This window comes from Ammospiza caudacuta, chromosome 6 (genome assembly GCF_027887145.1).
Source record: "Ammospiza caudacuta isolate bAmmCau1 chromosome 6, bAmmCau1.pri, whole genome shotgun sequence".
In the NCBI taxonomy this organism is placed as follows: Eukaryota; Metazoa; Chordata; class Aves; order Passeriformes; family Passerellidae; genus Ammospiza; species Ammospiza caudacuta.
Window position 1 is genome coordinate 31823870 of NC_080598.1, and position 13407 is coordinate 31837276.

At 43.4% G+C, this 13407-nt stretch overlaps 1 protein-coding gene across 1 annotated transcript in view; it reads left to right on the top strand.

The window, feature by feature from the left end:
* Nucleotides 1–380: 380 nt before the first annotated feature.
* LOC131559341 (deubiquitinase DESI2-like) overlaps nt 381–13407 on the top strand; it is a 48080-nt gene continuing 35053 nt past the window's right edge. Inside the window, exon 1 of the mRNA XM_058807671.1 lies at nt 381–419. Coding sequence (XP_058663654.1) covers nt 381–419 — 39 coding nt within the window. The remainder of the gene's footprint in view (nt 420–13407) is intronic.

Sequence of the window (13407 nt, forward strand, 5' to 3'; positions counted from 1 at the left end):
GGGCTTGTATTTGGGCTCAGAATCTGTCTTCTGTGGATTGGGATTTAAGAGCTCGGACGGTGCCTGGTTACAGTGGTGTATGAGTCTACAGACCCCGCGGTGCACTACAGAGTTAAAAAGAAACCTTGGATCTGTCACGGCGTGGAGGGCTAAAATTAACCCTATACAACCAGCAAACCCAATCCAGGCCTTCCTGCCTCCCTGCATCCAACTTTCCACACACCCAACCGTGACAATTCCCTCCTTTCCTCCTTCCTTCTGCTACTGTAGGATGAGGCATTTTCTTCTATCTGGCTCAGGGTAAAAGCATACCCTGGGGGCAGCAACACACATCTGGCAGGGACTGAAAGGTTTTAATCCAGCCTCCACTGCAGTCAACAATGGCAAATGAACCAGTGATTCTGAATGTTTATGACATGGTGAGTATGAAATACTACTGACTGGGGGGCAGTGGGGCTGGGTGGGGGTTCATGCTTGGAGGGCAGGCACTGTACAAAGAGGAGCCAAGCACAGATCCCCAGAGAGGCTGATTCCCTCCCCCCTCCTCTTTTCCTTGGCCCAAACTCCTTATCCAAGCCTATCATCCTCTCATGTCAGTGTGTCAGAGATGATGCTGACCCGCTTCTTTTTTCTCTTTTTTTTTTAGCGTTTAGCCTATTTGTCCAGTTTACAGGTATTGTGCCAGATTTTCTGCAGGATTTTTCAGGAGCGGCACTGGGTGAGGAGAGGACTTTTTAATTTCCAGTGCCCCACTTAAGGAAGAAAATGTGGTCACCTCTGTATGTGTTAGAGATCATTTTCCTTTAAGTGAACAAGCATTACCAGGCTGTGGGGTTGGGGTCAGGATTTCATCTAAGGAGGAGAAACAGCTGTAGAGTTGCAGTAAGAACATAATTTCTAATAATCTGGATTAATTCCTCATATGCATGAGATTGTAGTTAATAATGTTCTCTGAAGGTTAATTGCAGCAACAAGAGTAAGAAATTGTCTGGTGAAGTTTCAGCATAGAAAGGGGCATGGGCACATGCTGCTCAGCAATATTTCCTGAAAGTTCACAGGGTAGCAAGTTTTCCTTGACCTCTTCTTGCAAGGGGGAATGTGAGTGGGTGTTTTTTATGCTAGCAAATCAGGAGGTCCAAATCTTGGCTCAAACCCCCAAAGAGAAGGCGGCTTGGCACAATTTATTTGCTTTCTGGTCTGACAGAAGCTGAGGAGAATCATGTTCACATGAGAAGTGTTTTGATGATTATGTATTTCACCTTTGTTTTTTGATTACCAATGAATGATTTTTAAAAAGTAGTTTTCAGATCATCCACAAATTTAATACAACTTCCTGGGGAAAATATGGCCTTACAAGGCCCAGGTGCTGACTGAGCTCTAAATATCCAGCTTCAGACCTTTAAGATTACAGCATAGATTTGCCAGGCAGTGACAACTTTTACCAGGAAGCCCACAGAAGAGTGTGGGCTTCCCTGCTGGGGAAATCCAGAGAACAGACACCAAAGAGATTAGGAGTGGGTTGCTGTAAAAGTCAAATGTCTTTTTATCACAAGAATCAAGGGATCTTTGTGAACTAAAGCAGGTGGGTTGTTTTCTGAGGGAAGAGAGAGTGGTAAAGATTATTTAGGTAGGACTGTATCTGCATTGGTGAGCAGTCCAGAAAGCACAAGTACAGTGGACTGAAACTGCCTCTTCCAGAGCTATTATTGGTCAAATTGAGCAAGTCAGTGTAAAATCCTTCCCAAGACTTTGGTCTTGAGTGTTTATTGGTCAGTTGCTTAGCAGTCTGAACTGTGAATTCCTCCAAGAAGTTCTTCAGCCAACTGAACCCAAATAGGTGGTAGCTAGTCCCTGATAACAGGGGACTTACGTTGCAAATGCACATGAAAGGGTTTATCGTTAATCCTTTGAGGAAAATAAAGTAGTTTTGTTGTGCTTTTATAATATCCACTGACTTCCTTGCAATTTTTTCAGTTTGTTCTGCAGCAGACTATGGCCTAAGCTTTCCTCTCTCAGCCCCTGTTGATCCATCCCAAAGCAGTGGATGTTTCACCACTAAGCTGAAGAGATCCAAATACTGGATGGACATGGTCTTTACCTTTTTATGTTTGATTGATTGACACCAAAGATGAAGCCTTAAGTAATTAAGGCAGAAGGAGCTTGCTGTTCATAGTCACTGTGTTCTGAGATGGACACCCAGACACAGTGAACAGAATTGAGGTCACCAATTTATTTCAGACTGAGTAGTTTTTGCTGCTTAGCACACCATGGAAATCATCATGTGTAAGTACTAACTCCATGGGTTAACCAGTCTGTACACAGAAACCAATCTATTTTCATACAGCATCTGTTTGACTACCACTGAGTCACCTGTAGCTCAAGTCCTACCTTATGACTACTGCAGCTACATGCTTTTCCATTGCTGCTATGATTTTAACACCACGAAGCCTGGAATGTAGCCATGCAAAATCTGCACTTTGTTACACTGTGGTGGGGAATTGCGGGGGAACTGGGAAATGAGCACATTTGCTTGAGTGACTGTTGGAAAACTAGCCTCAGTGGAAAAAACCCAACAACAACAACAACAACAACACAACTTGGAACAACAATTAACTGTGAAGTTAATGTGAAGTTCTGCTTTCCTGACAAAGAATGTGACCCCCATATGGCAACTGGAAGCACTTACACTGCAGGAAAACTTATCCCTAGGGCAGAAGTTCAATTATGGGTTTTGTGCAGCTATGAAATAGCCACTCTGTGTAGTCTTATGTATTCAAAGATTATAGCCATTTATCCTTTTATCCATTGGATATGAAGCAGACTTCTTTAGGAAAAAAAGTACTGCTGTTTAATGAGGTGTTTTCCACAAATTGCTGAAGGAGGTAGATCTATTTGTAGGCTTGTTTTCTTCAGTATAAAATAATGGAGCAAAAAATGTCTGGGTATTCCCAGTGTTCTGAATATTGCCATCAAAAGTGACCTAGCTTCACCATCAGCACACAAGGTGGTTATACCCTGTCTCACGCCAAAGAGCTTGTACACTTGCAAAACAGAGCAAGTGGACTTTGCTGCTCAATTAGGACAATTTAAAGAGTAGATATGCAGGATACTGAACTCTGATTTAATGTGTAAGTGTGAACACAGAATAACAACATGGATCATGGGTTTGGTGACCGATGAATCTCTTTGCCAGTCTGAATTCAGCTCTTGCATGGACTTAATCTAAGCCATCTGCTGGTTGGAGACCTGCAAGAAAGAACTAGGTCTATAAAATCTGTGACAGAGTTTGCTCAGATTAGTCACTTACCACTTGCCCTTCAGAGGGACAAATCAAATTTCCTTTCTTAACTTCTTGCAGCTCTCTTCCCTCCAGTCTGTCTCCATATACTGTTTATCATGGAGCAGATCTTACTTAGACCACAGGCACAGGGTTGACTTTTTTTAGGCAGGATATCATCCTGTTCCTTCATCACTTTAAGTTTTTGTGGCTTACATTGGAATAATTTATTTAGTGACTGTACATTAATAAATGTTGCCTGCTTGAATCAGGCAGGAGAGTAACTGCAATTATTTCCTGGGTTTAAATCTTTAACAAGCTAAACATATTCCACTAAAAATAGTTTTCTTGGAAGAGATTCAAGTTTGGGGGCTCTCATATTTTCAGCTCATTGCATAGCAGATTCATGCTATCATATGAGAGGCAAAGATATTCATATCACTATTGTTCCTCTTTTATTACAGCTGAGGTTGTCCTGAATTTCCCGTCTTTGCAGTTGATAACATGCAGAACTGTTTTGATCTATTGGCATTTTTGCTTACTCCTTCTGCTGGGGAAAATGAGCCCCTGGGATGTGCTGCAGAGGAGAATGAAAGCCCTGGTCAGCAGGGAGTCAGGGAGCAGTGATGTTCTAAGTCAATAGTAGAACTTGTGGTCTTGAAAGATTAAGTAATGAACGGTCACTAGGATTTTTTTTCTCCTCCTCCACATGTTGACCATACATTTATTTTTTGTATTTAACAAATAGAGAACAAAAGGCAAAATATTACATTTGGGAGATTTTAATCTGGCAACTCCTAATATAGATATATAAAATTAAATGCTTTAATTTTCCTTCAGATATTTGCAAGTCATCTCTGTTGAAAATTATTAGTCAAATCTGAATAATTTCAGTTCTCCAAAACACACCATTCACTCAAAGGTTTGCCATGTTCTTGGAAAGGCATGGCAGGTGTACCCTATTCTTATTTGCTCTCTGACCAGTCACAAAACTCATAAGAATTCCCTCTTCCATGAATAAGAACAGGCTAGGAAAAATCTGGAGTGTTTTAATCTTCTTCACAGGCTTGTTGTGGAAGTAAGTGTAAAGATTTTGTGTTTAGCATTTGACTCTATCACTGACTCTTCATTTATCTAGATTCTTATTCATTCTTCTGTCTTCAAATCATATCAAGCTCAGGGTACTGGGTAACAAAGCAGAATGGTGAGCTAACAGGGGCTTGGAAATGGGTTCCCCACAGTGCTATAGTGTATCTAACAGGAGTGCTAAATGCTCTTTTTTCCTAGGAGTGGTCAGACATAGTGCTGCACAGAGGTGTGAAGGATCAGACAGCCCTCAGGTGCTTGCTTTATGCATCTTCCTGGAGGTTTGAGTTGGCCTGTGCTGATTTTTTGCTTGTTTGGTAGGACTGTGTTTAGATTATTCAACTATGCATATGCTGCATAATGGGTTCAGGGTTTGTAATCACTCTTGTGTCATACTATGATACTTTCTGTTATGGGCCCAAAAACTTTCTGGGAAGACTCTTGGTTAAAGGTCAGAGAGCCTAAATAGACCACTGCTGAGAATAAGGGAAAAGAGCAGAAAAAGCTGGATAACAGCAGAGTCCTGAGCCCAAGGTATGAGAGGTGTGTCCAGACTGCTTCAGTTTTCTTGGATACAACAATTCCCAGTGCAAATGCTCTTGACTTTGGAAAAAAAACTTAATTTTTTTTTTTTTTTTTTTAAAGAAAGGTGTTATGGCAAATTTGGTGGCAGTACAGTAGATGTTTCAAATAAATCAGTCTGAGCAGCCTGGCAGTCTGTGCAGGTGAGGAAAACTAGGCTTTGTTTCTGCATCTCTTTTCCTCCTAGACTGCATCAATTTCATTTGTGTGACAACAGGGTGACCTCAGGCAGGATAGTAGAGCGGGACTGTTCCCTTGCTCTGCTTGAATGCAGGAGCAGAGGGACAAGAAAAGCAGTTTGGTGATGCTGAGCACTGTGTTGTAGTCAGTGCCTGCTTCAAGTCTGTGAAATGACAAAGTGTAACTAGACATCCTTCCCCTCTTGTGTCTTTGGAGAGAGGAAATCAATTGGAAGAAGAAGAAAAGATTAAAAAACTATTACAATGAGCTGCAGCTGAGTTCTTTCCTTCAAGAAGAAGGAATCCAAATATGTTATCCGATTTAAATCAATTAAGGAGAAAAAGAGGAAGTGGCATGGCCCAAGTTAATAAGTCCAGCAATGAAATGTGCCCATTTATGTACAGTAAGTGAATTTTTGTTGTCTTAGCAACAGCCTAACGATGTGTTATCCATTGGGGGAGCAGTCTGTTTGGATGTTGTCAGGGTGACAAGCTGGCTACCTGTCTGTGCTACTGCAGATCTTCTCCAGCACTGCAGCCCTGTCACTGACTACTGTATGCTTATGCATGAGATGTCTAAAGAGCTGTCTCTTGACTGCACACAGGGCCTTGCTCTCTCCAGCCCCAGCATTTATCCCATCAGCAAACTCACTGAGCCAGTGCTCTGTTGCCCAGTGGACTGACTTGAACTGACTTATCCAGGGCAACACAGGAGTTGACACTTCTGCTAGTCCTGCTTGCCTTAGGAAAACTGCTCCCCAACATGCTCTCCTTTACACCAGCAAATGTAAGAAACCTGAGGAGAAACTAGGAAAGCTAAAGACAGTGTTAAAAAATGTGTGAACTCTGCTTCTGAAGCAAAAGCCTCATGGATCCTGTCATTAGCCCACAGTTCCCACATCAGTGCTCTTGAGTTGGTTCCTGCAGGTGACAGTCTGACTTGGTGTCTCTAAAGCACTTACTTCAAGCAGTCTGAACCCTTGTGGGGTCAGGAGACTCCTGTGCAGGATTTCAGGTGTAAGGCCAGGGGCTTAAAGTAAGGTCAGCTCTAACCCAGAGATATGGAAGATCCAGAGTTACTTTTGCTGTTACTGGAAGCTGTTCTTTAACCCATCCACAGGCAAAGCCCCAATCCCCTGGCCTGGCTCTGAGCAGCTCTGAGAGAAATGATTGCTTCCTCTTGAAACCATATGGAAGTTGGTTTCCAGTGATTTTTCTCTGGTGCTTTTTGGGCTTTCCCCTTACAGAAAGGCAGATTCCTTTTAGAATATGACGCTTCTGTCAGCAGGATTTAGCTTCTGGCTCACTAGGCTGTCAAGGTTCCTAATTTTACTTGGCTATTCTTTAAAACAAACAAATAAGCCCCCAAACCAAACAAACCCTTCTTACTATTGATGAAAGCTGATGTGTTGACAGTACTGGAGCCTGTCATTCTCCTAACAAATAAATTTATGCTAGCAATAGGAAAGCAGACCCTTCTGGCTCTACATCCCTACTACATCCCTAGTTGAGCTGCTCTGGTGTCATGGCTCAGCTGGTCATCCAGCTTCCTACTCAGGCAGCCCACAGGGACTAAGTCATGCATGCAGTGGGAGCCTCTGTAGGGGAGAGCTGAGCATTAGTGAGCTACCAAGTTGAAACAGCTGTCAGATCCATTTCCAAGTGTGGTGATCAGCAGGTATATGGTTGTGCATTAGTGCAATGAACTGAATTTAAATGGGTGTCTTAGGGCTGAAAGCTATGTTAGTGACCTGAACTGCCCTCATTCTAATTCTCTGTTTGTTTCAGTCCCTCTTGTTCCTGTCATTATGCCAAGATGACGTAGCTGGAGCTGGGGAGGGAGTCAGAGACCAATCAATACAAAAAAATCTATATTTTTGCTGGGGAAGAAAAAATGCAAAATTTTCAAGTCTAATGATTCTTTCTCTAACAAGTGGACTCAAACTGTTAGGAAAAAAAAATATTTGCCACTGTTCTAACAACCACTGGATGTTTTTGAGCATGAAAGATCCAGGGCAGAGAAAGCAGCTGAAAGCATTTCAGAGCTTTATCTATCAGCCCGTGAATCTGTGAAACTTCTCATCTCAGAGGAAGATATGAGGCTACATCCTAAGATTGGAAAATTGTTTTAATTGGTAACTTAAATTTTAAACAATTCATCTTAAGGTGTCTGGGAAAGCAATGATAAGGGAAATAGAAAATCTGGGAGAAATAAATGATCTCTGATAGGTGGGAGTGCTGATCTACCGAAGCAAGTGTCTGATGCTAGAAATACTGAAAGCATTTCAGCCTGTTTAGTACATTCATTGTGTGTGTGTCAACATATGAGTTGAATGCCATGTGATTCCTGATAGATCCACATCTCTGGGAAAGAGAGGACCTGGCACAGTGTGAGCTCTGTTGATTATATGGTTTGCTGAACCTTCAGCCTTGGATCTGTTACTTTGCTTTCCATATGGTCATACTTAAACCCACAAGGAACTATCAACCCCTTTGCTGTTCTCTTCGATATCTGCTAGTGAGTGACTTATACTGGATCCTGATGCAAGAAAATAAGCTTCCTAGATGCTGATTGCTGCCTTGGGGTTTAGAGTGTACAAGGAGCCCAATGTAACCTTCCAGAGTGAATTACAGGCTTTGCCATAGGTTAGCTTTCCCTACTTACACAATGTTCTCCTAGATGTCTGTTCTTGGCTCCTCTGTGTGTCTTGCTTTGTTTGGTATTACTTGGAGCTGATGAATTTATAATTGCCCTGTATTTGTCATCTCCTCCAGCTCTGGACTAGCCTGGTGAATGTGAGAAGTGACAGAGAGGAGCGAGATGTTAACCATGGGATTAATCTGATAAGTCATAACCTCTGTCATTAACCTCTGCTTTTGGGTAGCACCTGGGGCAAGAGTCTCAGCTTTCTGCTCTAGTTCCATAAGAAGAGGCCTAGGTTGTGGGTATTTTCAGGCAGGGCTTTGTTGCTTTCTTAGCAAATCACTTTTCTAGAAAACAAAAGGCTCTACCTAGCGAAGCATCGATATAAAAGGATGTTTTAGGATATTTGGCTGACCTCTGGATTTCTCTCAGGAAAGGTTGAGGTATTTTCTCTCATTGATCTTCTATCATAGCTATCAACTTTGAAGAGATGCCTTGACTATTTCAGGGCATTTGAGATGGCATGAAACACTCAGAGGTTTCATCGTGAGTGCTGCTTATGTGCTGGGGCAGTAACAGTACTAGTTCTGCGTTTGGCTGCTACCATTTAGTGTGCTGATGCATCTGGGGTGACAGACCAGGTTAAAATCCCTGGGGGTTTCAAATACAGCTGCCTCTTCACACAGGTCTGCCAGAGAAGCAGACAGCAGGAACCTCTGGATTTGCTTGTTCTGGGTCTCTTGTGTGAAAATATTTCTGTATTGTTTGAAATGCTCACTTAGCAGAAGAGTGTGTATTTCCAGTGAATCCTAGCTGTTCCAGGAGGTTGTCCAAGCTGGAGCCAAGCTATAGTGCTACTCACACTTGTTCTGTGGTCCACTGAACATGTATTTTGTATGAAAGGAGTCTATTCCCTACTTTATACAATTCTAAAACTGCTTCACCACAAAGGAATGAGAAAGCTGGACTCCAGATACACTATGATAGATCAGCCAGGCCGCTTCTCTCTGAAACAGGTGGAGAGCCAAATTCCTTCTGCTAGGCTGAGGTTGTTAGAAAGTTGGTTTGTACCCTCCTGGACAATTGTTTGGCCTCCTGATTATTAGGTACAAGCAGAAAGCATTTGCTCCTCCTGGGAATTAAGAGGTCAAGCTTGCTCTTCCCTCATCCTACTTGTTTGTTTTCAGTCAGGGCATTTTTAGACAGATGTCAGGCTTTGTTGTGCTGAGAGGATCTTTTCTGCCCTTCCTTCCTTACCTATCTACTAAGCCTGCAGATTCAGTTACATGAGGAGCTTTTTTCTGAGTCTGTCCCAGCACTAAGAATTCAAGGGCTATTATGCCTTTAGAGCAATACTGAGATGGAGACATTGTGGAAAGAGGGGAAAGGCAGTGCTGAAGGTTTCCAAATCTGTGGAGGTCAGAGCTAAAAAGGTGTGTTCCAGGCTGAAATCCACCTACCCTCTGTCTCTAGCTCTAACATTCATTGTTCTTGATTGCAGTGCCATTTGCTGTACTTTTATTCACTCTAATTTTTATGGCTGCTTGTTATCCAAGACAGCTAGCTATCTTCTCTCTGGCAGTTCTTTGGATGTGGAATAGACCTATTTTCTATTGCTGGAGCACTGTGCCTTGTGTGCTGGCTACTGCAAGAATACTGGGGGACAGGGCATTGAGGAATAGGTTGTACTGAATTGAAACAGAACAGATGAATTCCAGTGAAAGCCAAGGAGAAACAGAGGCAAATTAAATGGGTCCAGTTCAAGCTCAGGTGTTCTTGGGACCAGAAGAAAGGAAATACTGTAAATCCTTTTTTTTCCCCTTATGTCTCATAAACAAGAGCTGTGACTTCCACAGAGCAAAAGCATCTGGAAGGATGAAAAAAATGCAAACCACATGGATCCCTAAAAATTTCAGTTGTTTTTATTGTCTGGGTCAAATTCTGTCTCCTCCCCTGGGCAGAGTGCTGCTGGCAGGAGGTGTTCTATATCACAGTAGCCAGAGGCCTTGGCAAACAGGCAGGACACCCCTGGGGGGGCAAGGGAGGACAGCCCGGAGCTCATCCCAGCCCTGTGTTAATTAGATTGGTCATACATCCCCCTGATGGCTGAGCATGTACTCTTCTGTCCCTTGTATTCAGGCAGAGCTAATAGGAAGGAACATGTAATCAGAGAGCTGAATTGGGAGGTAAAGAATGAATGGGTGTGGGGAGGAAGAGACTCCTTACACATCTGTTTTTCAGTTTTTAACTGCACAGGATCAACTAAAAGTTTTTCAATGCTCTTTGAAGCACCCTCTGCTCTTGAGAGAAAGGCAAGGAAGCAGGAAGCAAGCTGGAGTAAAGGTGATATTCTACAGCTCACAAGTCCATCTGTGGCTTTTCAAGTGCTGTTTGTAATATGGCATGTTACTGAAGTGCTTCAAGGGTTCCCTTTGTAATGTGTAATTACTCTGAGATATGCAGTTCAGTGCCTATTGCAGCTGCTGTTCTGACTAATTTTAATGTGGTTAAAGCCATTCGTGGATCAAAGAAATTTATGCAGATGAAATTTTAAAGCTAGTGTAAAGAACAACACACCAGGTACTTAAAAATCCTGTACTTGGTACCTCTGAACTTGGATTTTACCTCTCATACCCAGAGGACTTTGAAGCATATTTCTATCTGTCTGTTACTTCTCCTGAGATCTCAGAGGTGTCTCATTAAAGCTGGTGTTCAAGACTATTAAATACATGAATGCAGCTTCTAATGATGCATCTCATTTAGGTGAGCTTGACACCAGGAGCTGGGAGGGATCATTGCTGCCCTGGTCCACCAGTGCATGGGATAGTGAAAGCCACCTGGAGAAGTGCAGGATAATACCTTCTTCTGTGTTGGAAGATACCAGCAAAGTATCTTGAAAAGGCGGCTGACTTCCAGGGGCACACCAACCTTGTCACCTTCTTACCCTACCAATCCCCTCCCTCCCTTCTGTAGATGGGAAGCATCTGTCCTTGAGCTCTCAGTCTCTCCAGCCAGTTAATTATTAATCATCACAATATCCCTAGTGCCAAGCATCTGAACTGCCCATGAAGCATGGAGAACTATTTTATCAGTCAAGTCAGAAAGTTTTAGTGTTCTGCTACTCATTATTGTAAAGCTGTTGTTCTGTCAAGGAACTTAAGCACCCAGAAGTGAACTTAAGCACCCTCTCATCTGAGCCCACACCAGATGACCTGGTACTAGCAGGGGCAACAAATGTGCAAACTGAGAAAATGCAAGAGAAAGTTAAGCTTCGTTCCTGAGTCTGGCAACAGAACTGGAGCTGTACCATTGTATGGGATGAGAACTGTAATGCTACTGCAGCTGCTGGTATATTGCCCATTATGAACACCTACCTACTAGAAACATACCTCAATATTTAGCTCTCTAAAAGATACCTGCTGGGCTGCTAAATCCTGGGTGCCACAACTAATTTTCTGTGACTGTTGGCTGGCTGTTGTGCCTCTCTGTGGTATGATGCTGCTTGCCATTGCTTAGAATCAGAGAGACACTTGAGGTTGTATGAGCTCTAGGACTTCCCTGTGCTCTGATTCAGCTTCTGTGCTATTATAAAAGAGAGCCGGAGAAGAGACAGACCAAAGAATAGGCATGAAAGAAGAAAATTGCCGAACTCATCTCAAGGCTCTTCTTCCTACTGGGAATATTCAGACATGAGAACCTGACACCCAACTCCTTCTAGCTGGGACAATTGTAGTGGAGATGGAATGGCACCAGCACTTCATTTCTGGTTGAGGCAATATTCCACTTTCCTGCTACCATTTAAAATCCTGCTGTGGGAAGCCTTGGGTGTTGCAGCTAAGTGGACCCATTAAGACAGGATGATACACATGGCTTAAATTGTGCTCTTTAGGATCCCTAGGATACCATTAGCTCCTCAGGTACCTCTGTGCTCTCCTCTGCCCTTCTTTCTATCCCAGGATGCCGTCATGCAGATTGAAAGAAATTATAGTGCGTTGGATAGCATGCTTTTTTGTCTAAGTAAATTGATGATTGAGCATCAATAATTAGCACAGCAAGGGTCAAGCTCACTCTTCCTTCATTCTTCTCTAAGATACTATGTAGAAGACCAACTCTTATTTACATGTAATAATAGATGGTGATATTTTTTTTCCTCCTTTCAATTCAAACATAACATTGTGCTCAATGACACCACAATGTTTTGTGGAAAGTACAAGTGCTTTGAACATGTGGGAATCAAAAAGTTCTAAACAGATTGTTTGATGCTGCCAACAAAGCATGTCCTTGGACTCTGGCCGAGAACAACCAAACCTTCATTTTGAGTAAAGCACTGGATGTTGAGAAAGGTTTGGGTATTTCTCTTAGTTCTAGTTCCCATCTCAATTGCATTTCTAGCAAGCCACTTCAATCTTTGCCTTGAGTCATCTCACCTGTAAGATAACCTATTTATGGGATGCTTAGGTGTTTAACACTCTGACTGCTTTTTTGGCACCTGAGATGTAGCTGCCTGGGTGGGAATGATTCCCATAGGGATGGGAGGCAGCAGCAGGATTTCTGGGTGTGAGCTGAGGGGCAGCAGCCCTGCATCCTGCTGGCTGCCTGACCCGTGTCTGGGTGAGCACGTGCCCTCCTGCTCCATCCCTCCTGCCTGCCCTGGCAACTGTTCCTGGCCTTTCTGTCAATCGGGGGGTGGTGGTCCCAATCCCTGTTCACCAGAGCCTGCCTGGAGAGGATAGGGGATTTTCTGAAGCAGTCACCTGCCACACCTGCTGCCCTCTGGCCACAGACAGCAGATGAAGTATTTAGAGACAGCTGCTATTTCTGTCATTAGCATCCAGACTTCCTGGGAGAAAACTGCTGAAATCTGTGACAGCTGAAATCTGAGTCAGAGGAAGCTTTTTACTTCAGCATGTACAAAAGCAAGGGGAAAGTGGGGGAGGGTAAAACAGAGCTCAATTTGCTATTCATTTAGTTCTGTCAGGAAAGCCCAGGCAAATCAAGATGATGGTGTGCGAATTGCAAACACGCAGGTTGCAGCATGGTGGATGTTGTTCAAGGGATGGAAGGTGCAGAAGAGGTGGGTAAGAAAACAATGCAGCATGAGGGGGCTGTGTGCTGTGCTGTGTGACAGGATACATTAGCTCCCCCTGAGCAGCTCTGTGCTCTGGCCCTTGCTGATGGTACTTGACAATTTAAAGCAAATGTATCTCCATGCTGTGTTGCTGTTGCAGGGGGTGGAACAGGATACCCAAGGGATCTGCTTAGCCTTTTCCACTCCAGGGCATGATCCTTTCTCAGTCTTCTCCAGCGTACTTGCCATTATTTCCCTGGAGAAGGAAAAGGCTGTTATTCCCAATGTGCAGCTGAGGCACTAGCTTGCAGAGAGGCCGGCTTGTCTGATGATAGGACATGAGGAAGGGAATGAAGCTGTGTCAGGGGAAGTTCAGACTGGACATTAGGAAAAAGGTTTTCACTGAGAGGGTGACTGGCCACTGGAAGAGGCTCCTCAGGGAAGTGGTCACAGCACAGCCTTGCATGTACAAGAAGCGTCTGGACAACATTTTTAGTCATTACACTTTAGTTTTAGGTAGTCCTGAGAGAAGGAGTTGGCCTTAATGATCCTTATGGGTCCCCTCCAATTT